The sequence below is a fragment of the Hypanus sabinus genome, chromosome 7 (genome assembly GCF_030144855.1).
Source record: "Hypanus sabinus isolate sHypSab1 chromosome 7, sHypSab1.hap1, whole genome shotgun sequence".
Classification (NCBI taxonomy): domain Eukaryota; kingdom Metazoa; phylum Chordata; class Chondrichthyes; order Myliobatiformes; family Dasyatidae; genus Hypanus; species Hypanus sabinus.
The window spans coordinates 127,972,439-127,999,476 of NC_082712.1; the positions used below are offsets into that span (position 1 = coordinate 127,972,439).

General features: G+C 40.8%; 1 protein-coding gene across 2 annotated transcripts in view; it reads left to right on the forward strand.

Annotated features, from left to right (window-relative positions):
- Positions 1-27,038, forward strand: part of cars1 (cysteinyl-tRNA synthetase 1) — a 75,359-nt gene that overhangs the window by 27,008 nt on the left and 21,313 nt on the right. For both annotated transcript variants that reach the window (XM_059975555.1, XM_059975554.1), the window contains exons 7-13: positions 1,702-1,842; positions 13,597-13,685; positions 15,127-15,248; positions 17,041-17,153; positions 20,627-20,755; positions 24,508-24,637; positions 24,970-25,073. In XM_059975555.1, coding sequence (XP_059831538.1) covers positions 1,702-1,842; positions 13,597-13,685; positions 15,127-15,248; positions 17,041-17,153; positions 20,627-20,755; positions 24,508-24,637; positions 24,970-25,073 — 828 coding nt within the window. The remainder of the gene's footprint in view (positions 1-1,701; positions 1,843-13,596; positions 13,686-15,126; positions 15,249-17,040; positions 17,154-20,626; positions 20,756-24,507; positions 24,638-24,969; positions 25,074-27,038) is intronic.

A 27,038-nucleotide genomic window follows, 5' to 3' on the forward strand; every position in this document is an offset into this window, starting at 1 on the left:
TGACACCTTGTCCCATTGTCCTGTTTATTATTTATTGTAATTGCAGCACTGTTTTTGCGCACTTTATGCAGTCCAGTGTAGGTCCGTAGTCTAGTATAGCTTTCTCTGTGTTTTATTACGTAGTTGTCTAGTTTTTTGTACTGTGTCATGTCACTCCATGATCCTGAAAAACGTTGTCTCATTTTCACTATGCACTGTACCAGCAGTTATGGTCGAAATGCCAATAAAAGTTGACTTGAAATGACCTGACTTGGTCATGTTAATAATATTAATGAACAACAAGTCAGATTAAATTAATTTAATTTTAGAAATGCAGACTGACTACCTGAATTGAGGTAGGAGGAGAAAATGGCACTCTTCAATCTCTTTTAAAAAGCATTTACATTTTGCTCTAGTCAGGTGTGGAAAAGGTATTCCATTTACATAAAGGTAATAGCTGTTTCATCATAGAAAAATAATGAAACAAGAAACCAATTAAATTTGAACTTAAAGGTTAATATAAGATCCAAGGATATTGAGTGCAGGGTAGGATGGTGGAGACAATGATAAAATGACATGAAAAAAGTCTTTTTAAAATATAGTCAAGTATGCTTTATTGAAAAAGATCAGAGTTTAAATTGGTGCTGTAAGTGAAAGCATTTGCAACAAGATCCTGACTAGAGCATTTAAACAACTGGCTGTCTTAAAACTTTATTGAATGAAAGAAAATTGGTTACCTCATAACACAGTTTGAGAACAAAGTTTTCTGGAAGAAAAAGGCTTGCCTTTCCACAGTACATTTGTAATGTGGGCAACATATAGGTATGTGGTTTGGCTTCCTCATCAGGAATGTGATAATGGCACAATTAAGTTGTGCTTTGATTAAGGGATGTGTTGTTCAGACATTGAGGATTAAAGTTCTATCAATCAGGTTGCATACAAATTCTATTGGAATTCAAAATTACAATGAATTGAGGGGAACAGAGCATATCAGAATGATTAATATTTTCACATGAAGTTAAGACTGACCCTGACTGGTTAGAGTAAAAGCCTGTTTTCACAGTTGTACAAGAATCCTTAGTATAAACATTAACTCAATCATAGCTATTATCAATGAAATAAGGAGAGATGAAAATGTGTGTCCAGAGCTTAAACAGATTTGTGGAAGGCTACACAATGTTTAAAATTAAAAATGTTTGGAAAGGGATTAATGGAATGGGTAAATTGATCGGAATTGTCGCCTAATAGTACAGGTAACTGTTGTAATTAATTTTTAACTTTTAATTATCATGAAGTGATCATTTTTGTAATCATCACTTTAGAGTTTTAGCTCATTGTTTTATGGAATTTTCACCGGATCATTAATTTTTTTTTAGGAAAATGCTTTCCTTGTAATTTGATCCTTGTGTGCTATGAACAATTTCCACATTGTGTTATTAATTCTGTAAAACTTTATCTAAGTTTATGTAAACTTGTTGGATAGTCTTTAAATATTTTAAGGACAAAAGATTAATTATGCAAACCTAACTACATTATTTAAATTGTAATACTTTATTTCAATTGTTACTTACATCCATGCTGTTAAATTCCATATAACTAAATGACCAGAACTACATGCAATGCTCCTGATGTCATCAGGATTATACAACAGAAAGAGTGTTCTAACATGAATGCGATACCAATTTTATCTAATGGGCTATTTACAATTCTTGTTATTAATAGGCCTTATTGGTTGAAGCAAAGGATATAATATCTGATTGGTTGGATGCTCAGTTTGGAAGTCAAGTGACTGATAACTCCATCTTTACGAAGCTTCCTAAGTACTGGGAAGGAGAATATCACAAAGATATGGATGCGCTCAATGTAAGTAATTAGAGTTTTCGTAGTAATGTTTGCTACAGTTCATTTAAGACACTAAGATAATGTTGTTAATCCCAACAGCCTCGGTGCATTCGGAACTATTATTGTGCAATTGGGAATCCTCTCAGCACCATGATATAATGGGGCAAGTTGCACGCACCTAATACTCTGATAACAAAATAGCAGAGATGTAATGGTGAGGTTTTAAAAGGCTTTGGTCAGACCACACTTGGAGTTTTGTGAACTTCTGTATTTCTCAAAAGACTATCTGTCGAGGTCAGCTGGAGACGCTCATGGAGTGAGTACCGTTTTGGATTCGCTCCATAACCTTTACTTTTTTTAACCTTTGATCACCCTTATTCAGCTTATTTTTACCTATACCGAAAGTTTCTTTATTCTTTTTTTTGGATTTACTGCCAAGAGTTTGTTGTGAACTTTTGAAGATATGCAAACAGAAATGTCTCTCAGGTCTAAGGGACGGGATCCTGGACGTAATCCGAACGGTAACGGAAAAAAGCAGGCTCCGACACAACAAACACAATTAACTTTTGAATTGTTTATGGAGGTTTTGGATAAAAAATTTGCTGAACTACAACAATTTTTTAAAGAAGATATAAAGGCTTTTCAAGAGTACATGGTTAAGACGGATTTAGTAATTAAACAGCAACAAGCTCTTATTGCGTCTCTGCAAGAAGAAGCTCGGAAGCGAGATTTGACTATTGGAAAACTGCAACAGGATTTAATTTCGACCATTAAGCTGATGGGAGCCCTTAAAGCCAAGAGTGACGATTTTGAGAATCGGTCCAGAAGACAGAACTTACGTATACTTGGTCTTCCAGACGGCATAGAAAAAGATGACCCTTCGAAATATTTTGCTCAACTTTTAAAAGAAGCGTTTCCGACGATTTTCCCGAATAACCCACCTTTATTGGATCGGGCACATAGAATTCGGCGTCGATCACCGAGTGTTACAGACAAACCTTCGGTGGTAATTGTCCAGTTCCATTATGTACATGACAAAGAACAAGTTATAAGAGCAGCTCGTCGGGTAGGAATGATTAAAATCAAAGATTTTTGCTTCCGCCTGATCGAAGATTTTAGTCCAGATCTTTTAAAAAGAAGGCTTCTTTTTAAACCGTTGATGGCTGAATGTTATGAGAAAAATCTGAAACCTGCGCTTCTATACCCTGCGAAGCTTCGAATTTCTCCGTCGAATGCTCCACCACAGGTTTTCCTTTCAACTTCAGAAGCGAGAAAATATCTGGAGGAGAACTTCCCTACCGCTATAGACACCAGTCTTTAATAAATGAATGATTCTGATCGTATAAGATGGTTCTCGATCTCTTAAACCAGAATTAAAATCTGGTTATTGATGTAGGTTCATCCTACACTTTATACTTAAGTTAAAGTGTGTTTGCGTCATGTTAATTGTTTTGCCTTATACACTTTAATCATTTAACTACATACTTGTCTATTAACTTTGTTCCTTCGAAGGTATATTTTTAATTCTTTGAAGGTAAATTTTTCCTTGATTAAGATGGTGGTTTTTTGGAAAAGATTTTTGGTTTTGCTTAAGATGGCATTATGTTTATATTTTTCGTGTTTCTTCCGTACAATGCATCGCTTATCTTAGCTTAAATATTTTTTGTTTTGTCTGGGCCAGAGCCCGAGTTATAATTGTTTTTTAGTGATTATATTTTTATTCTTTTTACAACTAACTATACTTAGAAATATGGTTTTTATTATAGTGATTTTATTTTTAAAGTTGGGGTGATTCTTTTATATATATCCTTTTTTATATGGAGTGTTCTTCAGCTGACATGGGGGTAGGATTAGTCTTACTTTTTCTCTTTTTAAGTCATATTTTGGCTTTTTCTCTTTTTCTCGGGGGGCTGGGGGATGGCCTGTTTTCTAATTCTATTTTTTTTGTACCAGTTTGTGTTAGTTTTTTTATTCGGGCTGTTTTTGAACTTCAAGTATGTCTGTGTTGTCGTCACTTCCGGGTCTTCTCACTACTTTTGTTCCGCTTCCGGGTGCATGAGTTTATAAGTTGGTTAACCCTTTCTATACCAAAGGGTTGATTATAGAATTATGGCTCAGACCATCAATTTTGTGTCTTGGAATACTACTGGTTTAAATCATCCAATTAAACGAAGGAAGATTTTCAAAGTATTCCAAAGGCTTAATGCTCATCATTTTTGTACAAGAAACTCATGTGAGGAGGGAGGACAAATTTCGTTTTTTTAGATTTTGGCGGGGTCAACAGTATCACGCAAATTCGAATGCTAAAGTAAAAGGAGTTTCAATTTTTATTGACTCCTCTATTTCATTTGTTCAACATGATATTTTTTCGGATCCGAATGGCAGATTTTTGTTAATTACGGGTTTACTTTGTAATAAAAAGGTTGCTTTGGTTAATGTTTATGCTCCAAATGTGGATTGTCCTGACTTTTTTAAGTCTTTATTTACTTCTTTACCCAATCTAAACGAATATAAGTTAATAATGGGTGGTGACTTTAATTGTTGTTTAAATCCTCTGATGGATAAATCTTTATCTATTCAGACTTTACCTAATAAGTCGGCCACTTGTATTAACTCTTTTTTGACTGACAATGGAGTTTTTGATATTTGGAGATTCCGGTATCCTAATGACAAAGAGTTTTCTTTTTTCTCACATGTTTATCACTCTTATTCAAGAATTGATTATTTTTTTGTAGACTCTTGTTTTATTCCATTGGTAATCGGTTGTAACTATGATATTATAGCTATCTCTGATCATGCTCCGTTATTACTTTCTATGAAATTTGCGGATACAGCTTCTAATGCTAGACAATGGCGATTTGACTCTACCTTGTTGCAAGACTCTGACTTTATAAAATTTATGGAGGAGCAGACCGACTTCTTCTTCTCAACTAATTCTACAGATGATATTTCCTGCAGAACACTTTGGGACACTTTTAAAGCTTATATACGTGGACAGATTATTTCGTATTCTGTTGGTTTGAGGAAACGTATCAAGATGGAAACTCTTTTATTGGTTGATAAAATTAAAGAGATTGATAAGAAATATTCGATTGCTCCTAGTAAGGAGCTTTACAAATAAAGGGTTGAACTTCAAATGGAACATAGTTTATTACTTACATCCTCGATTGAAAATCAATTAATGAAAACTAAATCTAATTTTTATATACATAGTGATAAATCTGGTAAACTGTTAGCTAGTCAATTGAAGAATGCTCTGGTTAAACGTTAAATCACTAAGATTGGTCAGCAGAATGGGAATCTGACAGTTAATCATGATGAGATAAATAAGGCATTTCAAGATTTCTATACCTCCCTGTATCAATCTGAATTTCCTCAAGATTATAATACCATGTCTGATTTTCTTGGAAAATTAAATTTTCTAAGGTTATCATCTGATGATCTTTTGATATTGGATACTCCTATTACGGATGTAGAAATTAAGGGGGCTATTTCCTCAATGAATTCTGGGAAAGCACTGGGTCCAGATTGTTATACAGTTGAATTTTTTAAATTTTTTTCCGCTACTCTTTCCCCTTGGTTAGGTAAGGTTTTTGAGGAAGCCATTAGATTAGGGAATTTGCCACAATCTTTTTATAGAGCTTCCATTTCTCTAATATTGAAGAAAGATAAAGACCCTACTAATTGTGCTTCTTATAGACCTATATCTTTATTGAATGTAGACTCCAAGATTTTTTCCAAGTTACTGGCATCTAGATTGGAGAAGGTATTACCCAAAATTATTTCAGATGATCAAACTGGCTTTATTAAAAATCGTTATTCTTTTTTTAACATTAGGAGATTGTTGAATATTGTTTATACTCCCTCACATGATACTTCAGAATGCGTGATTTCATTAGATGCGGAGAAAGCATTTGACAGAGTTGAATGGCCTTACTTATTTAATGTGTTGGAGAAGTTTAATTTTAGTCCGATATTTATATCATGGATTAAATTGATTTATCATACTCCAGTAGCCTCAGTGTTTACCAATAATCACCCTTTTTTTTGCCTATTTCGGGGCACTAGACAGGGTTGTCCTCTTAGTCCATTACTATTTAACATTGCCTTAGAACCTTTGGCAATTGCCATCAGACAATCACAGGATATTTTGGGTATTAATCGTGGGACAGATATTCATAAGTTATCTTTGTATGCAGATGATTTATTATTATTCATTTCTAACCCGGAGAAATCCATTCCAGTAGTTTTATCATTATTGGCTCAATTTAGTGAGTTTTCTGGGTATAAGTTAAATCTTAATAAAAGTGAATTGTTTCCATTGAATAAATGGGTCCCAATTTATGGAAATTTACCCTTTAAATTAGTTAATGACTTTTTTACTTATTTAGGGATCAAAATCACAAAAAACCATAAAGATTTATTTAGATTTAATTTTTTACCCTTAATTGATCAGATTAAAGGTTTGTTTACTAAGTGGTCACCTTTGTCTTTATCCCTAATAGGTAGGATTAATGCTATTAAGATGGTTATTTTACCTAAGTTTTTATATATTTTTCAAGCGATACCAATTTTTATCCCGAAATCTTTTTTTACTAATGTTGACTCTAAAATTTCTTCATATATATGGCGGAATAAAAATCCCAGGTTAGGTAAAACATATTTACAGAAGACAAAAAAGGAAGGCGGGTTAGCATTACCTAATTTCAGATTTTACTATTGGGCAGTTAATATTAGATATTTGTTATGTTGGTTGAAAGATGGGGGTGGATCTTTTGGCCCTTGTTGGGTGAGTTTAGAAACTAAATCGGTATCAGCTTATGCTTTGGGTTCTATTTTAGGGACTTCTCTCCCTTTTGCTCTTTCTAAATTGCCGAAACGAATTGACAACCCGATAGTTAAACATACATTGCGTATATGGTTTCAATTTCGGAGATTTTTTGGGTTGACTCAATTCGTTTTAAATAGTCCTATTGTATCTAATTGTTTTTTTCACCCTTCCATTATAGATCAAGCTTATTCGGCTTGGAAAACTAAGGGATTACTAAGATTTTCTGATTTATTTTTAGATAATTGTTTCATGTCTTTTGAACAATTATCCAACAAATATAACTTGCCGAGATTTCATTTTTTTAGATATTTACAGATTAGACATTTTTTAAGTTCTGTACTCACTACATTTCCAAATTTTGTGCCTTCAGATACTTTGGAGAGTTTATTTGAATTAGACCCTTTTCAAAAAGGGCTTATTTTAAAACTTTATAATATAATTATGAAGATACATTCAGAGCCTCTTTATAAGACTAAACAGGATTGGGAAAGAGAGCTTAGTTTTAGTATTTCTAGTGAGAATTGGGATAGAATTCTTCAATTAGTTAATACATCATCGTTATGTGCCAAACATTCACTAATACAATTTAAGGTCGTACATAGGGCCCATATGTCCAAGGATAAATTAGCTCATTTTTACTCGCATATAAGTCCTATTTGTGATAGATGTCATTCTGAAATTGCGTCTTTAACTCACATGTTTTGGTCGTGTTCATTTTTGGAGAAATATTGGAAAGATATTTTTGATATTATTTCTGCGGTTTTGAATATCGATTTACAACCTCATCCTATTACTGCAATTTTTGGTTTACCAATGTTAGACTGACTGCATTTATCTTCTTCAGCCCGTCGAATGATTGCATTTCTAACTCTGATGGCTAGAAGATCTATATTGTTGAATTGGAAAGAAATTTATCCTCCCACTGTATTTAATTGGTTCTCTCAAACTATGTTATGTTTAAATTTAGAAAAAATTAGAAGTGGTACTTTTGAGACTTCTATTAAATTTGAAAAGTTATGGAGACCATTTATTCAACATTTTCATATGATGTAATATGACCCTGTGCCAAGTTCATTTGATTTCCCAGCTTTTAGCTTATGTATTTTGAGAGTGTGGCGGCTCATTTCCTAGCGTATGCGAACCGACTCACAATTAGATAGCCTACGGGGGTTTGCGAGCACAGAGCTTTGGAGCCTCTTCGCCATGGGGGGCCGGTGGACAGAGGCTTAAAAGTGAGGCTGAAGTTTTCGAATAAAGTTTTTCCTTCGACTGCAGTTACCGACTCCGTGTCGTAATTTTAGCGCTGTTTGTAGCACACCGCTACAATTGGTGACCCCGACGGTCCAAACGATTTTTGGACCAGAAATGACCGACGCCGCCTCTGTTCATGCGGTTTCGTTGAAACTGCCGGGTTTCTGGACACAGCGCCCGGACCTATGGTTCCAGCAAGCCGAAGCCCAATTCCACGTTCGCCGGATCACCTCAGAAGACACCCGCTACTACTACGTGGTGGGCTCCCTCGACCAGGACACAGCTGCCCAGGTCGCGGAGTTCGTACAGTCGCCCCCGGCAGATGGCAAGTACACGGAATTCAAAGCCCTGCTCCTCAGGACTTTTGGACTCTCACGGCGCGAGCGGGCTGCCCGTTTACTGCACCTGGATGGCTTGGGCGACAGACCTCCATCGGCTTTAATGAACGAGATGTTGTCTCTGGCCGAGGGACACACAGGCCTCATGTTTGAGCAGGCATTCCTGGAGCAGCTGCCCGAGGACATACGCCTGCTGCTGTCCGACGCGGATTTCAGTGACCCCCGGAAGGTGGCAGCCCGGGCGGACTTGCTGTGGAACGCCAAAAAGGTGAGCGGGGCGTCCATCGCACAGATCTCCCAGCCACGCTCCCGGCAGCAAACCAGTCCAGGCCTGGCCGCAGAGCCCACTAACCCCCGGCCCAATGACCACTGGTGCTTCTACCACCAGCGGTGGGGCGCAGAAGCCCGCCGTTGCCGCCCGCCCTGCCAGTTCCCGGGAAACGCCAGGGCCAGCCGCCGCTGATGGCTACGGCGGCTGGCCATCGGGATAGCCTCCTGTATGTGTGGGATAGCAGGTCGGGACGCCGCTTTTTGGTCGATACTGGGGCTGAGGTCAGCGTTTTACCTCCGACAAGTTACGACACTCGCAGCAGGGCACCGGGTCCCCCCCTGAGGGCCGTGAATGGCAGCACAGTAAGGACCTATGGCACCCGTCAGGTGCAGCTACAGTTCGGCCCCAGCCAGTTCACGTGGGACTTCACACTGGCCGCCGTAGCCCAACCGCTTCTGGGTGCGGATTTTTTGCGAGCTCACAGCCTGCTGGTTGACCTGCCCAGGAAGAGACTGGTACACGCCGAGACCTTTCAGACGTTCTCCCTGGGCGCGGCCCAGTTGCCAGCCCCTCACCTCGGCTCCATCACGCTGTCCGACAACGACTTCACCAGGGTCCTGGCGGAGTTCCCATCGGTTCTGGCACCGCAGTTCACAGCAGCCATGCCCAGGCACGGCGTACAGCACCACATCCCGACACAGGGACCACCCCTCCATGCCCGTGCTCGGCGGCTTCCCCCGGACAAGCTCCGACTGGCGAAGGAGGAGTTCCAGAGAATGGAGGAATTGGGGATCATCCGGCGGTCCGACAGCCCCTGGGCTTCCCCCCTGCACATGGTGCCCAAAGCGACGGGGGGCTGGAGACCGTGCGGCGACTACCGCAGGCTGAACGAGGCTACCACACCGGACCGCTACCCTGTGCCGCACATTCAGGACTTTGCGGCTAACCTGCACGGCGCCCGGATCTTCTCCAAGGTCGACCTTGTCCGAGGGTACCATCGAATCCCGATGCATCCTGACGACGTCCCCAAGACGGCTCTCATCACCCCGTTTGGCCTCTTCGAGTTCCTCCGCATGCCGTTCGGCCTGAAGAATGCCGCACAGACGTTCCAGCGGTTAATGGACGCGGTGGGACGGGACCTGGACTTCGCGTTCATCTATTTGGATGACATCCTCATAGCCAGCGGCAGTCGTCAGGAGCATCTGTCCCACCTCCGTCAACTCTGCGCCCGACTGAGTGAGTACGGTCTTACAATTAACCCTGCCAAATGCCAGTTCGGACTTGATACCATTGACTTCCTGGGCCACAGGATTACTAAAGACGGGGCAACCCCTCTGCCCGCTAAGGTAGATGCGGTCCGCCACTTCCCCCGACCCACCACGGTCAAAGGCCTTCAGGAATTCGTAGGTATGGTCAATTTCTACCGCCGCTTCCTCCCTTCAGCTGCCCGGATCATGCGCCCCCTGTTCGCCCTGATGTCGGGTCCGAGCAAGGACATTACCTGGGACGAGGAGTCCGCCGCCGCTTTCGTTCAAACGAAGGAAGCTTTGGCTGACGCCGCAATGCTAGTACATCCCAGAATGGACACCCCTACCGCCCTCACAGTGGACGCATCAAACACGGCAGTCGGTGGGGTGCTGGAGCAGCTCATCGCAGGTCGCTGGCAACCCCTGGCGTTTTTCAGCAAACACCTGCGGCCACCCGAGCTCAAGTACAGTGCTTTTGACCGGGAACTGTTGGCGCTCTACCTGGCAATCCGGCATTTCAGGTACTTCCTAGAAGGTCGGCCCTTCACCGCGTTCACGGACCACAAACCGCTTACCTTTGCGTTTACGAAAGCATCCGACCCCTGGTCATCCCGCCAGCAACGCCACCTGTCCTACATCTCTGAATACACAACGGATGTCCGGCACGTCTCGGGTAAGGACAATGTCGTGGCGGATGCGCTCTCTCGCCCTACCGTTCATGCCCTTTCCCAAGGGGTAGACTTTGAGGCACTGGCAGAGGCACAGCAGGTAGATGAGGAGATTCCGAGTTACAGGACTGCAGTCTCTGGTTTGCAGCTCCAGGACTTCCCCGTGGGCCCAGGTGAGAGGACCCTACTCTGTGACGTCGCCACCAACCAGCCCCGTCCGGTCGTCCCCGCAGCCTGGCGGCGACGTGTTTTCGACTCCATTCATAACTTGGCGCATCCCTCCATCCGGACAACTGTCCGGATGGTTTCCAGCAGGTTCGTTTGGCACGGACTCCGCAAACAGGTCAGTGAATGGGCCAGGACGTGCATGCACTGCCAGACGGCCAAGGTTCAGCGGCACACCAAAGCCCCACCGCAGCAGTTCCATCCCGCCCACCGGCGTTTCGACCACATTCATGTGGATATCGTGGGCCCCCTGCCAGTGTCGCGCGGAGCGCGTTACCTCCTGACTATCGTGGACCGGTTCACAAGATGGCCAGAGGCGGTCCCGCTCACCGACACCACCTCCGAATCTTGCGCCCGAGCCCTGATCGCCACCTGGATATCCCGCTTTGGTGTACCAGCCCACATTACCTCCGACAGAGGCGCCCAGTTCACCTCCAGCCTGTGGTCAGCTATGGCCAGCCTTTTGGGGACTCAGCTGCACCACACCACTGCCTACCACCCACAGTCGAACGGGCTAGTGGAGCGTTTCCACCGTCACCTGAAGTCGGCCCTCATGGCCCGCCTGCGAGGAGCCAACTGGGCGGACGAGCTTCCCTGGGTCCTTCTCGGCATCCGCACAGCGCCCAAGGACGACCTGCACGCCTCGTCGGCCGAGTTGGTATACGGCGCGCCCCTGGCCGTCCCCGGGGAGTTCCTACCAGCCCCGAGGGGGCAAGAGGAAGAACCCGCTGCGGTCCTGGGCAGACTTCGCGAGAAGCTCGGTAACCTGGCCCCCATACCCACTTCACAGCATGGGCGGCACCCGACCTGCGTACCCAAAGACCTACGGAACTGTAAGTTTGTGTTTGTACGAAGGGGCGGGCATCGGCCACCGCTGCAGCGGCCATACGAGGGGCCGTTTACGGTGCTCCGGAACAATGGGTCCACGTTCGTGCTGGACGTTGGGGGGAAGGAGGAGGTTTTCACGGTGGACCGCCTCAAGCCGGCCCATGTGGACCTGGCGCAACCGGCCGAGTTTCCGGCGCCTCGGCGCAGAGGCCGACCTCCCAAGCAGGTTCTGGCCCAGGCTGTGGACATTGGGGGGTGTATCGCCGGTTCTGGGGGGGGGTTATGTGGCGGCTCATTTCCTAGCGTATGCGAACCGACTCACAATTAGATAGCCTACGGGGGTTTGCGAGCACAGAGCTTTGGAGCCTCTTCGCCATGGGGGGCCGGTGGACAGAGGCTTAAAAGTGAGGCTGAAGTTTTCGAATAAAGTTTTTCCTTCGACTGCAGTTACCGACTCCGTGTCGTAATTTTAGCGCTGTTTGTAGCACACCGCTACAAGAGGACCGGAAGTGACGGCATTGATGTATACTTATTTTTGTGAGATATTATAAACAGCCCGCTTTTTTTTCCCTTCTCTTTTTTTTGTTTTTTTTTTCTTTTATATTACTTATTAGTTATAGTTATTAGATTAGATTAGCTAGTTCTGCATTATAAAAAATTTTTTTGTTTTTTTTTTCCTTTCTTTTTTCTGTTTTTTTTATATTATACATTATGAAATATTTAGATTTACTATGTCCATACATATATCTTATGGCTTATGTCTTGGTAAACTCATTTATATTGTAACTATTATGTATGTTTTTTTTTCATATGTAATGGAATGTGTATGTTGATAATTTCTTTATCAAAAAAAAAAGAAAAAAAAGACTACCTGTCTGTGAGATAGATATATCTATCTATCTATCTATCTATCACACAGGTAGTCTTTTGAGAAGTACAGAAAGGTTGCCATACACTCAGTGACCACTTTATTAGGTACCTCCTTTACCCTGTGCATTCAGAGATGCTGTTCTGCACATCACAGTTGTAACATGTGGTTATTGGAGTTACTGTCATTTTCCTGCCAGCTTGAACCAGTCTGGCCATTCTCTTGTGATCTCTCTCACTAACAAGACATTTTTGCCCACAGAACTGCTGCTCACTGGATGTTTTGTGTTTTTCATACCATTCTCTGTAAACTCTAGAGACTGTTGTGCTTGAAATTCCCAGGAGATCAGCAGTTTCTGAAATGGTCAAACTACCCAGCTGGCACCAACAATGATTCCACATTCAAAGTCAATTGGATCCATTTCTTCCCCATTCTGATGTTTGGTCTGAACAACAATGGAATATCGTGACCATGTCTCCATGCTGTTGTGCATTGAGCTGCTGCCAGATGATTGGCTGATTAGATATTTGCATTAACAAGCAGCTGTACCTATAAAGTGCCACTGAGTCTAAATGTGCAGGAAAGTGGAGTTGAGTCATAGTCAGATCAGCAGATAGCTTAATAAATAGCAGTCTAGGCTCAGTCAAGTTGCTTCCTCTTGCTCCTAATTCATAGGTTCATTCAATAAATGCAGTACCACAGCAGGCAGTTCATAATGCATTTAGTGATCTGCTGTAACAGGACTCAAAATGTCTCTGTTCTGTGATTTAGTGGTCAACTTACAAACACAAAGCAGTGTCCTGAGAGAAAAATAATTTACTCCTTGCATTCCATTCCACTAGTAATATCTGAGTTGAGCAACATAAGTAACTGTTGCAAATTTCACATTTAAAAGTAATACATTAAACATGTTTAATGAATAAATTAAACATGTTGGAAGTACAAGTCTGTTATATGAAAAACAGTAATTAATATAATAATGCTTTTCCAGTTTGAAATGCTATTAAGTCTTTTACTGGTTTAAAAATTGTGAAACCAATAAAACAGACGAAATACATAAATGCCTCCGAGGGAGAGAGGCTATTGTGCAATTCTTTCGTAGATTATTCTTAACGATCATGAGACCACCTCTGCAATGTGTGAGAACTGCACTGCTATTTTTAAGTATATCCTATTTTTTTCCTCCATGGTGTGTTGTGTTTTAAAATTTTTCTGAATACAGCATGTTCTAAATGTGTTTTTCTACAGGTTCTGCCTCCAGATGTTTTAACTCGAGTGAGTGAGTATATTCCAGAGATTGTACAGTTCGTCCAGAAAGTGGTAGATAATCACTATGGGTAAGTATTTACTCCTGTGGAAGGTGGTTCTAACAGAATAGTTTTTGTTTTAATGGGATTAAATATGTAATTATTGCAGTGAAGATATAACCAGAGAATAGCCTTTTGGATTGCATACTTCATCAAAACACTGAATTCCAACTGCGATTATACATGAGCAAGATGATTGAGGAGCCAGATCAGGGAGGCAGATTGAGCAAATGTAAAGGACTGGAGCTTGCAAGTATGGAGTTGCTTGCAGTTACTGCTGACATTTAATTCAATTATAAACCTTAACTTTTCTACACTTGTGAGCAACGCAGCCTTGCATATAGTGGAATCACATCGGCTCAGTGCCTCTACCATTCAGATATGCATTAACAATCAGTTATTAGTTAATACAAAACTATTAAAAGCACTTTTGAACAGAAACAGTAGGGAAAACTCAATCGATTTGGGAAGCTATTCCTCAGCCATTCTTCTCCATACAAAAAAATGGGATAGATGACCTGTGCGGGTAGAGCAGTGGGATTTGCAATACGCTCATGCTCTACATGGAGTGTAACATCAAAGCACAATCATACTGAAACCTAGTTTAACATGGTAGATAAGGAAATTGTTTCTCCTGGCTGGGATGTCCAAAATCAATTGTTGTCTCCAAATAAGCAGTCAGCCATTTAGGGTAGAGTTGAAAAGAAATGTCTTCTTGGAGAGCGGTGAATCCTGGGCTTAATTGCTGAGTGTATTCAAGACTGAAAGATACTGTATAAATACATAAATTTTTAGATGTCAGCAAAATAGAGGAATGTGGATCAGTTCAGGAAAGTGGCACTGATCGACAATGAATGGTGGAGCAGACATAAGGGGATGGAAGAGACTGGGGTTGTTTGGGATCTTCAGTTTCAGATCAATTAGATTATATTTCAACTAGATTCATATTTAAAGCTGATGGAAGCAGAAAAGATGATTTCAGAGGTGCTGCCCAGGAGGAACAATTTTCTCTCGAATATCTAAAATAATCGGTAAATAATGGAATTTGCTCAGGGGGAGCAATTTTCCCCAAAGTTAAGGATTTTTTTTAATGGACCGATTTGTCAGAGATCTGAACTGGTGTGTGAAATATAATGCTAGATTGAACAAATGGTTCTGGCTATGGACGAAAAAATTCGTGTGTGATATTTGAATGCAGGCATGAAGACACAAAATATCAGCATAGAATAGAAAGTATGTTTGACTGGAATACACCAGGGAAAACTGTTAAATCTTGGAGAGTCCTGATGCAGAGTTTTAACTTAACATCAACAGTTTCTTTTCTTCCATGGATGCCACATAACCTGCTGAGTTCCTCCAGCACATTTGTTGCTCCAGATTCCTGCATCTGCAGTCCACTGTATTTCCGTTAGTTTTGGATGGTAGCTTGTGGCTTACACTCAGTAAATGACTCTTGGTGATATTCCACCAGGTATGTCTCCAATGGTTCTGTGTACTTTGACACAGTGAAATTTGACAGCAGTGAAAAGCATTCATATGCCAAACTGGTGCCTGAGGCGGTTGGAGACCAGCAAGCATTACATGAAGGAGAAGGTAAGAATTCAAGCAGAAAGTGCATCTGTATATGTTTGTGTGTATGTGTGCATACAATTCCTTTGAGGAAAAAGGGCAAGTTGACAGGTTCCCTGGGAGGGCTCACATTGCATAGCTTACACGTGTGTGACAGGACGACAAGTTGAACCGTCATAGTGGAGCTGTGTTTGCATGACTGCAGCGATCCAGATTTATCCTGACCTCAGGTGCTGCCTTTGTGGAGAGCTTGCACATTCTCACTGTGATTTGGGTAGGTTTCCTTGCCTATATGCTGTTGCTACTAGGGTAGATAAGACATTACATGGTAAGTGAATCATCAGAGAGAGGGGATGGCCTTGTGGAAAAATAGAGCACGAGGAAGTAACTGAGGGAGTGCTCCAGGAGCCAGCATAAACTTGTCAGGGAAACTGACTCCCTTAGCATCTTAAGAAAATGGAAGATAATAGTTGGGCTGTAGATTAGTTTCAGTCTTCTAGAAGAGGGAGAAAAGCAGCAACTAACATGAATTCTGGGAGCAAATGTATTTGGAAAAACAAACAAGGTAAACCAAATGGTAAGAAACAAAAGTTTGGAAGTGGAGAATTCTTGAGATTTGCATTACAGATTCCTGAATATGTTGGGAAAACTAACACATAAAGAGCTAAAAAGAACTTAAAAGAGAGGTTATGCCAGGACTCCAAAGCCTGAATTGTGTGCCTGTTTGCCGTGTTGCGAGAATGATGTGATCACAGAAGGCAGTACCAAATAGATTTACAAATGTTTTTGATAGGGTAGGATCACTGTAGCTAAGAGGGAAGTGTGAGTAGGGTGGAGGCTGATTTTATTGATAAAAGGGTAATGGGAAATTTAATTGATAATTCAGTTGGAGGGGGATTGATCTCTTTCTCATGAGGGTGCTGAGGATTTGGAACTCGATGACTAGCCAGCAAATTTATGGACTAAAAGCTTAGTCAAATTGGCCTGACTAACCCATTTTAATTGGTACAGGTCATTGCTAAATCACCTCTTTCTGTGCTATGAACTTTCCTGATTCTGTTTTCATTCATGTGGAGAACTCTCTGTACAGGATTTAAGGAAGAATGTTAATGCAATTCAAAGTGGGTGGTTGTCTTATGAATAGAGAATGGACAGGCTAGGCTTATGCCTGTTTGTTTAGAAGATTAAGAGGGGATTTTTTTAAGATACAAAATCATGGGGCAAATTTGGAGGGTGGATGCGGAAGAATCTAGTAATGTGCTTAAGTAGGAAATATAGTCTAATTTCTGTTATTTTTCAAGGTTGTTTCAGTTCTCATCCTCAAAGGGTTGTGGAAGCAGTCTTTGAAAATGTTTAAGGGAAAGGTCCAAATCAAACTTATTATCACTGAGATACAGGGTGTCATGAATTTTTTTTCTAACAGTGGGTACAGTGCAAGATGGAAAATTTACTATAAGTTACAGTAAATAGTGCATAATCAGAATAGTGAGGTATTGGACAAATATTGTTTTAGCAAAGAGTTGAACAGATTGTGGATATGGGAGCACAGTGAGATGTATGTAGTCACAATTCCGATATGATAAATGGCATTAGTGTAGATTGGTTCATCACATCCGTGTGGAATTTTTCCGAAAGGCCCTTTTCTGTGCTGTATGAGATCAACCGTAATTTCATGACATGTTGGATCATGCTTAAGAGGCCATGTGATGACCTCTTGCTTCTAACTTGCATGTGACAGGGAGACTACACAATGCAAAAGAAATCATTCATTTCAATTTCTCATGGACATGGGAAAAATTTTCTTAATTTTTTTTAGGTGATCTGAGTATTTCAGCTGAACGGCTTAGTGAGAAGCGTTCTCCCAATGACTTTGCACTGTGGAAGGCCTCAAAGCCTGGCGAACCATCCTGGGATTCACCCTGGGGAAAGGTGAGAACTACATCCTACCTCTGTCATAGATCGTACATACGGATAAGCTGGAGTTCTGAGGCTATGCATGCTTTTGAATATAGGCCATTTAATGAAGGAATTGAAACTGATAGAGAACAATTTAGTATCAATTTCAGTCTAACTACACACAGGCACAGGTCTGTCATTAGCCTCCTTGAACTGTAAAATTAACCATTCCATACCTCAACTTTTTAGGTGTGGATATGCAGTGTAGCATCAATGGTGTAACCATGCAGCACAGGAAGACATTCACAGTTCTGTCCTTTTCAGTAGCCCCTTTACCATTAAATCTTTTCCCTTCAGTTATTTATCCTCATTATTGAATGTTACTAATCGTTATTTTTCCACTTGTGAAAGGAAAACATTCTTGGAAAATGTTCGTGAATTGTAAAAGCTGGCCAAAAAATGATGTGCTTTTTGATACCACTTGTTCCTATGGCAGAGTGTTGTGCTATTTGTTACAGCAAAACTAGGTTCATAAGTTAGATACCTACTTCAAAGTGTCAATTGCAATGTAGTGAAAATTCCATCAGTCAAGCATTCTTAAACTGAGGAATACCTATGTTGACTCAGCTCGTACAACCGCTCAAGCATCGTGTTGAAAAATAAAAATTCCTGTTGTCTCTTCTGGCATCAACTTTTTTTTCCTACTGGAAGTTTTTTTTCAAACCCTTGTGATATTGAATACTGTAATCTTTCTCATAATAAAAACATGTAATTTTCCAGTTTATCCATAAGACCCACATCCATGCTTGCATAATGTGCTTACTTTCTGTACTTCAATATCCTTCTGAATTGTGATGCTTCAAATGTGATGCAGTTTTCCCCTGAGGCCCAATGGGAAATTCATAATTCTGTATAATTTCCTTGTGTACTCTTATTTTTGTTAATCCAAAAATCCTTTTAATTTTCCAATGGACTTTTTAAGCTTGATCTGCCACTTTTAAAGAGGTTTTTTGTATGGTATATGCAGTCCTTTTTGTCAGCACACCACTTGTAATACATGGTTTTTTGAGTTACTGTCGCATTCCTCTAGCCGTTCTCTTCTGACCTCTCTCACCAACAAGGTGCTTTCACACCATTCTCTTTAAACTCCAGAGACTGTTGTGCATGAAAATCCCAAGAGATTAGCAGTTTCTGAGATACTCAAACCAGCCCATCTGGCACCAACAATTATTCCAAGTTCCACTTGGATCACATTTCTTCCCCATTCTGATGTATAGTCTGAATAATAACTGAATCTTCTGACCACATCTGCATGCTTTTGTGCATCGAGTTGCTGCCAGATGATTGGCTGATTAGATATTTACATTATTGAGCAGGTGTACCTAATAAAGTGGCCACTGAGTGTTTGCCACTTATCACTGGTATTCAGCAAGTGTCATACTTCCATTCTGATTTTTGTTTAGATGAAGGATCATTGACCTTAAATGGTAATTCTTTCCTGATATCACCTGTTGTGCTAATTATGTCCAGCATTTTCAGGTTTAATTTCATAGTTTTATGAGCTTTATCTTTGCTTACAACTGCATTTTCTAAAACCTTGTCAAAAACATTGAGAACAAAATAATATCAATTGCACTACACTCATCGGCATTTACTTTCAAAGAATCCTATCAAATTAGTTGAACTCAATTTCTCTTGATATTGATTTTTGTTCATTAACCTGGAACATTCAAAACGCTGACGACTTTTGACCCAAATAAAATGGCATCATCATATCAGAGGATGTGTCCTGGGACCCGCACTTAGTGTCAATCAGAGCTCAAGTAAAGCTTATTATCAGAGTACATACATACCGTCACACACAACCCTGTGATTCTTTTTCTACAAGCATACTTAGCAAATCTATAGAACAGTAACTGTAAACAGGATCAATAGACAACAAACTGGAAATGCAGATTATAAATAATGAGCATGAAATAAGAGTTCTTAACTGAGTAGTTAACCCCTTGTGTTCAAGATCCTGATGGTTGAGGGGTAGTAACTGTTCTTCAACCTGGTGGTGAGAGTCCTGAGGCAGCTGTACCTTCCACCCGATGGCAGCAGTGAGCAAAGAGCATGACTTGGCTGGTGAGGATTTTTGGATGCTGCGTTTCTACGACAATGTTTGTTGTAGATGTGCTCAATGGTTGGGAGGATTTTACCCGTGATGTACTAGGCTAAATCCACTACCTTTTGTGGGATTTTCCACTCAAAAGCATTGATGTACCCACACCCGGCCATAATGAAACTAGTTAATACACTTTACACTAAACATCTATGGAGGTTTGTCAAGGTTTTTGATGATGTGGTGAATCTCCACAGACTTCTGAAGAAGTAGAGGTGCTGTTGCACTTTCTTTGCAATTATATTTATATGATGGGTCCTGGCCAGTTCCTCTTAGGTAGTGATACATAGGAATTTAAAGTTACTGATCCCTTCCATTGCTAATCTTCCTACGATTACTGGTTCATGGACCTCTGGTTTCCCTCTCCTGAAGTCTACAGTCAGTTCCTTGGTCTTATTGACATTAGGTGAGAGAAAATCACAAAGAAGGCACAACACTACCTCTAATTTCTTAGAAGTTTGGATTGATTTGGCATGTCACCAAGATCTTTGACTAACCTCTATAGATGTACAGTGGAGAGTATCCTAACTTATTGCATCATAGACTGGTATTGAATCACTAATGCCTTGGAACAGGAAAGATCATAGAAAATGGTGGATACAGCCAGTCCATCACAGGCAAAGCCTTCCCCACCGTTGAGTAAATTTATATGGAACACTGCCTTAAGAAAGCAGCATCTATCATCAAAGACCTCTATACCCAGGCCATGCCCTCTTCTCATTAGTACCATTGGACAGGAGGTACAGAAGCCTTTGGTGCCACTCCATCAGATTCAGGAACAGTTGTATTATAACCACTGACTCCTGAACCAGCATGGATAATTTCATTGGTCTCTACAAACTGATACTATGACCTAACACACTTTCAAGGTCTTTTTGGAACTGGTGTTCTTGGTGTAATATTTTTGCACAGATGTCTTTTTGCGATTGGTGTTTCAGTCTTTATTTCTCAAGATTCTAATTCTCCCCCCACCCCCCATAAATGTCTGCAACAAAATGAATCTCAGAAGTGTATGGTAACACAAGTACTTTGATTTTTTTTTTAATTCAGTTTGAACTTTGAAATGATTGACTCTCATTTGGTGTGTGTTGCTCAAGTTTCTAGCATTTGCAAAACCTCTTCATCTCTGTTTTTGGTTTGAACTGATTCAAATCCACCAGACTTCTGATAACTCCCATATTTAGTGACATTTGTGGCTGGAGTGTGTTTAGTTTTCACCTCTTCTTCAGTTGCCATTCCCTCTGTTAGCCTTTTTCATGTACTTGATATTTCGTATCTAGTGCAATGTTTAGCAGAACCTTTTCATCTAATCCCACTCTCTTGTTTCCCTTTATCCTGGCAGGGACGCCCTGGGTGGCATATTGAATGCTCAGCAATGGCAGGTACAATTCTTGGAGAATCCATGGACATCCACGGAGGAGGATTTGACCTGAGGTTTCCTCACCATGACAATGAACTGGCCCAGTCTGAGGTAATTAACATCAGGGGGCTGGTTGTTGAAATCTTTTCCGCAATTTTATGGTAAAACCTTTGCAATGTTGTGAAGCAAAGCTGAATATGACTTGACTGTAAGGATATATCACACGTAAGCTCCCGTGAATATTTAGTCCTGTATTACCTATTAGTACCACAGAAAAGGTGTTGCAATGAATTAAGACGTTAAGATCCCATGTTTTGTAAAATAATACATTTATCTCATTCACAAAGTACGGCTTGGCCAGAGCACTGGAATTGCAAACTGAAGCTCTGAATGATGTATCGTGTTTCCTCTCGAAATTTTAAGTAGAAGCTAGAAAGAAGCAGAAAAGATTTACTATATCAGGCCAGATAAAATTCCAATAGTTTTGCTTCAGATATGCAAAAAACCTTAAATTTCTGCTACTTGGCTGATAGAACAAATCAATGTTAGTAGGCACAGTATAGATTATACTTATTCGTTTACTCCAGAAAGTACTTATGCTTTTGGGCATTAAGTACATTTATTATGGGCTTTTGAATACTTTCAGCCAAAATTCTAAATTACATTCATTAGATGGAACTTGGTTAGGCCCATATAAGTGCTAAGAAGCCATGAAAGGACTCGAAATTGAATACTTGCTTCAGCTTTAGAAGTGCATAAAACATTTGTATAGCCAGCTGATGCTGCAGTGGCATCCGCACTAAACTTCAAGGCAAGTGGTCCCGGGTTCAAATCCAACCAGCTCTTTGCATGCTTTTCATCTGTGTGGGGTTGAGGGTTGAACTAGCAACTGAACTCGTTCATATTTTATTTTAACAAAACAGACAAATGCTAAAGAAATGGCCAGGCTGCTGCCCAATGCACCACAAGATGTGGAAAGGAACAAACAACAAAGCATTTATATAAGCTGAATATTTTTGCTGATACATCTCTCTCCTTCAGTCAATTTGATGGCAGTCTGATATGACCTGTAAAGAATACCTGCATGACATCCTCAGCTGTCATTATGTAGTTAATGATTTACTGAAGAAGTACAACCCCTGGGAAGCAACAAGGTAGAGCTCTGGATATGGATTTTAGAAAGGCGTTTGACAATTCCCCACGGAAGGCTCATTCAGAACACCGTGGGATACATGGAAGCTTGGCAGCGTAGGTTCAGAATTGCTGCCCTCAGAAGGCAGAGGGTGGTAGTAGATGGAGCATATTTTACCTGGAGGTCAGTGATGAGTGGTGTTCCTCAGGATCTGTTCTGCAACGCCAGCTCTTTATGATTTTCATAAAGGACTTGGTTGAGGATGTGAAAGGAGGGTCAGTGAAGTTGTAGATGACAAAGGTTGGTGATGTTGTGGATTGTGTAGAAGGTTGTGGACATAAGCAGATTGTGGAGCTGGGCTGAGAAGTGGCAGATGGCATTCAATCTAGGAAAGTGTGAATTGATGCACTTTGAACTGGAATATCGAATACATGGGTAACAGCAGGATTCATAGACGAACAAATGCATCTTGGGGTTCAAATCTGTAGATCCTCAAAACTGCTGCACACATTAGGGTGGTTGAGAAGGTGCGTGGTATGTGGCCTTCACTTTGGGAGATTAAGTTCAAGAGCCATGAAATAATATTGTAGCATTATAAAAACCCTGGTCAGACCACACTTGGAGTATTGTGTTGAGGTTACATCATTATAGGAAGAATATGGAGGTTTCATGGAGTGGAGATTTACCAGGATACAGCCTGGTTTAGATAAAATGCCTTATGAGGAGAGGTTGAGTGAGGCTAAACACATCTCCCGTACAATATTTAAATTTGCTCTCCCAGGCCAAATTAAAGGTGGTGACGAATCAGCGTAGGAGGGAGATTGCAAATCTGGCTGAGTGGTGCCACAACCACCTCTTACTCAATGTCAGCAAGACCAAGAAGCTGATTATCATTGACTTGAGGAGAAATCCAGAGGTCCATGAGCCAATTTTCAGAGGTGGAGAGCATCATCAACATGAAATTCCTTGGTGTTATCATTTCGTAGGATCTGTCCTAGGTTCAGCAAGCAAGTGTCATTACGAAGAAAACACAGCAGCACCTCTACTCCCTTGGAAGTTTGCGAAGATACGGCATGTCATCTAAAACTTTGACAAACTTCTATAGATGTGGTGTGGAGAACATTGACATTGCATCACAGCCTAATGTGGGAATGCCAATGCCTTTGAACGGAAAAGCCTACAGAAAATAGTGGGTGTGGCCCAGGCCATCCCAGGTAAAGCCCTCCCCACCATTGAGTGCATCTACATGGAGCACTGTCACAAAAAAAAGCAGCATCCATCATTAAAGACCCCCACCATCTTTGCCATGCTCTTCTCAGTGCTGCCATCTGGAAGAAGGTTCCAGAACAGTTGTTACCCCGTAATCATCAGGCTCTTGAGCCAGAGATGATAACTTCATTTAGATTCACTTGCCCCACTATTGAACTGTTGCCACAACCTATGGACTCGCTCTCAGACTCTTCACCGCATGTCCTTGATATTTACTTATTTATTACTATTATTTTGTATTTGCCTTTTTATACATTGTTGTCCAACCTGTTGGCAGTGCTTTTTCATTGGTTCTGTTGAGCTTCTTGTACTTACTGTGAATGCCCACAAGAAAATGGATCTCGGGGTTGTATATGGTGATGTGTGTACTTGCTGTGAACTTTGAGGGCTTTTCTCTTTGGAGTGAAGGGGGATTAGAAGTGACTTGATAGAGGTGTTTGAGATTATAAGAGGCATAGATAGTTGACAGGCCAGCAGCATTTTCCCAGGACAACAATGACGAACCAGAGGACATCCTTTTTAGGTAAGTGGAGGAAAGTTTAGGGAAGTCAGGCTTTTTCATCTGCAGAGTGGTAGGTGTCTGGAATGTACTGCTCGGGGTGGAGGTAAAAGCTGATACATTAGGGGTCTTTGAGAGGCTCTTAAATAGATAAGAAAGGAAAATGAAGGCTTATGGACTGTGTAGGGTTAGATTGATCAAGGAGCTGGATAAAAGGAAGGTGCAACATTGTGGGCCAAAGGGCTCTTACTGAGTCGTAAACTTGTATTCTAATGTAACAAAGGGCATGCACCACTGGTTTATACAAGGGAAGATTCCACAAACATCATTCTGATAATACTGAAACAGTTTTTAGTCATGTTGATTTAAGAACAAGCCTCTTTAAAATCCTGCGATGAATTTTTGCTTACCTAATAAGAGCTGTGGAAACCCATGTCAAATACTGCATCTGGAAAATGCTTGCTGTTAAACTGTAGAGTTCTTTCAGTCCTCCACTGGAAGGAGGTTTAGAATTGAGTAGACTCTGGGATGAGACTTGAGCTCATGGCCTTCTGATTCAATTGCAAGAGCTACCAATTGAACCATGGCTAGAAACTCTTCTAAGTACTGTGGTAAATCAGCCATTGTTTTCCTATGTACCTGATTTAAGGCTGCTTATATAGATTATTGGGGATCTTTATTCTGAATGTACTCCCATGTGCTACTGAAATTTCTCATGTTGGTGTCCAGTAAAGAAAGAGTGGTCCATTATTTAGAACCAAAATTCGTTGCCTTGAATGTTGTAAATATTGCATTTTAACAAGGAAGATATATATATAGAGAGAGAGAGAGGAACTGATCTTGGTGCAGCATCTTTTTCCGTGATGCAAGATAGTTCAAATGTTCCAGTTCTGCAGGGTGACTGGATGAAATCATAGTACTCATTGTAGCTGTGTTGCTAAAGTTGTTTCTTTTTGTCCACAGGCCTATTTTGACAACGACTACTGGGTTCGCTACTTTCTCCACACTGGGCATCTTACGATTGCAGGCTGCAAGATGTCAAAATCTTTAAAAAATTTTATAACCATCAAGGAAGCACTGAGTGCAAATACAGGTAACTAACATTTTCACTATTATTGTTAAAGTAAAACTCCAGTAATCTGCTACCCAACTAGTCAGAAATCTTGATGGGTTCTCTGCTTCCTGAAACCCACCAAGAGCCCTGATTCCCAGACACTCTTTAAACTTGTGTTCAATGGAAATTGTGTTTATATTTTTCTTAATTATGAATGTAGGTAGCTCAGAGAATCTGACACTCTGGAATTTACTCAGGTCATCAGAATGCCTAGTTACTACTTTTATTATATAGATGGTTTCTAAGTTTTTTTTCTTCAGACCTAATTGCTTCAGCAATTTTAACATTATGCTAATGTCACATGATTACAGGTCGACAATTGCGTTTGGCATTCCTCATGCATTCCTGGAAGGACACATTGGATTATTCCAGCAATACCATGGAATCTGCGGTTCAATACGAGAAGTTCTTGAATGTAAGTTTATTTCATGCTCCTTTATTATATGGTATATCTTTACGATTGAAATAGCGTCATGTCAAAGTTCCACAGGGTATCAAATGATTCATTTTGCGCAGAGTTTACGAAGTGAATGTGTGTATATGCATGTGTGTGAATTCATAATTAGGATTTTAAAAATCAACCACATCATTTCTTGGCCTTGGTACAAATTTGATGAAAACCTTATTGAGAGAAACTGCCTTTCTGAAAAGCCGATGGTCTGATGATTCATGAACCTTGACTTGGTTTGAAACACTGTCTTAACCATGCATAAGAAGATGCACAAGCTGGAATTATGACTACCACAAATATAGAGGCTTGTATCCCAGCTATCTGATCCCAAGACATTGCTGTAGGATTCCTCAGAGCATTGTCTGAAGCCCATTTCAGAATCGGGTTTATTATCACCGGCATGTGACGTGAAATTTGTTAACTTAGCAGCAGCAGTTCAATGCAATACATAATCCAGCAGAGAGAGAGAATAAGATAAAACAAAAATAAATAAACAAGTAAATCAATTATGTGTATTGAATAGATTTTTAAAATGTGCAAAAACAGAAATACTGTTTTTTTAAAAAGTGAGGTAGTGTCCAAAGCTTCAATGTACATTTATGAATTAGATGGCAAAGGGGAAGAAGCTGTTCCTAAATCGCTGAGCATGTGTCTTCAGGCTTCTGTATCTCCTACCTGATGGTAACAGTGAGAAAAGGGAATGCCCTGGGTGCTGGAGGTCCTTAATAATGGACACTGTCTTTCTGAGACACCACTCCCAAAAGATGTCCTGGACTTTGTAGGCTAGCGCCCAAGATGGAGCTGACTAGATTTACAACCTTCTGCAGCTTCTTTCAGTCCTGTGCAGTAGCCCCCCCCCCCACCATACCAAACAGTGATGCAGCCTGTCAGAATGTTTTCCACAGTACAACTATAGAAGTTTTTGAGTGTATTTGTTGACGTGCCAAATCTCTTCAACCTCCTAATAAGGTATAGCCGCTATCTTGCCTTCTTTATAACTACATCGATATGTTGGGACTGTGTTAGATCCTCAGATCTTGACACCCAGGAACTTGAAGCTGCTCGCTCTCTCCACTTCTGATCCATCTGAGGATTGGTATGTTCTTTTTGACTAGAAATGGGATGTGTACTGAAAGTCACAATGTGTTCGTTATAATTGTCATTTCCTCAAATAATAAAGAACTTTGTCCACACCTGCAGCCAAACCAAGACCATATTCAGTTAAGTACGGAGTCATGCACACATGTCAGTCTCTATTTCCAAGGAGGTAGAAACACCTTCTCTTTGGATAATAATGGCAACAAATGGCATTCCTCCACCAATAACACAAGTCTTCATTTATCAGGAATATATTTGGGCCAGTCACATAATTACTGTGCCTAAAGCAGCATTTTTGAAGTTGGAGTTTCTTTGGGGAAGTGACTCTCATTGATTTCCCACCATCAACAAGTGGGAATGATTGAGTGTTTAAATGAGTGAAAAATCAGTTTTGACTTCTCCTAATGAAGGATCTCAGCCTGAAATGCCAGCTGTTTATTCCTCTCCATAGATGCTACCTGACCTTCTGAGTTCCTCCAGCATTTTGTGCGACTTCTTTGGCTTCTCCTAAGTACCACTGAATTCCAGTGGGTGGCATTGTTGGTATATTTAATACTGCCACTTCATTCTCAGTAATATTTTTAAATATGCTTCAACTTCAGTGCTGGTTTGGTCAGTTGCTTGTTTACACATCCGCTTTTTGTGTATTAGAAGGGATTGTGTCAACTTGGGAGATGAAGACATTTCTGGATTTCTACTGAAGTAGAACAATGTACCTCTTACAAGTATAATGTTGCGGTTGGAAAGCTAGGACATGGGGGGGTGGTGGTTAGAAGGGACAGAAATGGGCCATTTAGCCTATATCCGTAGTTCGAATATCATAGCTGACCA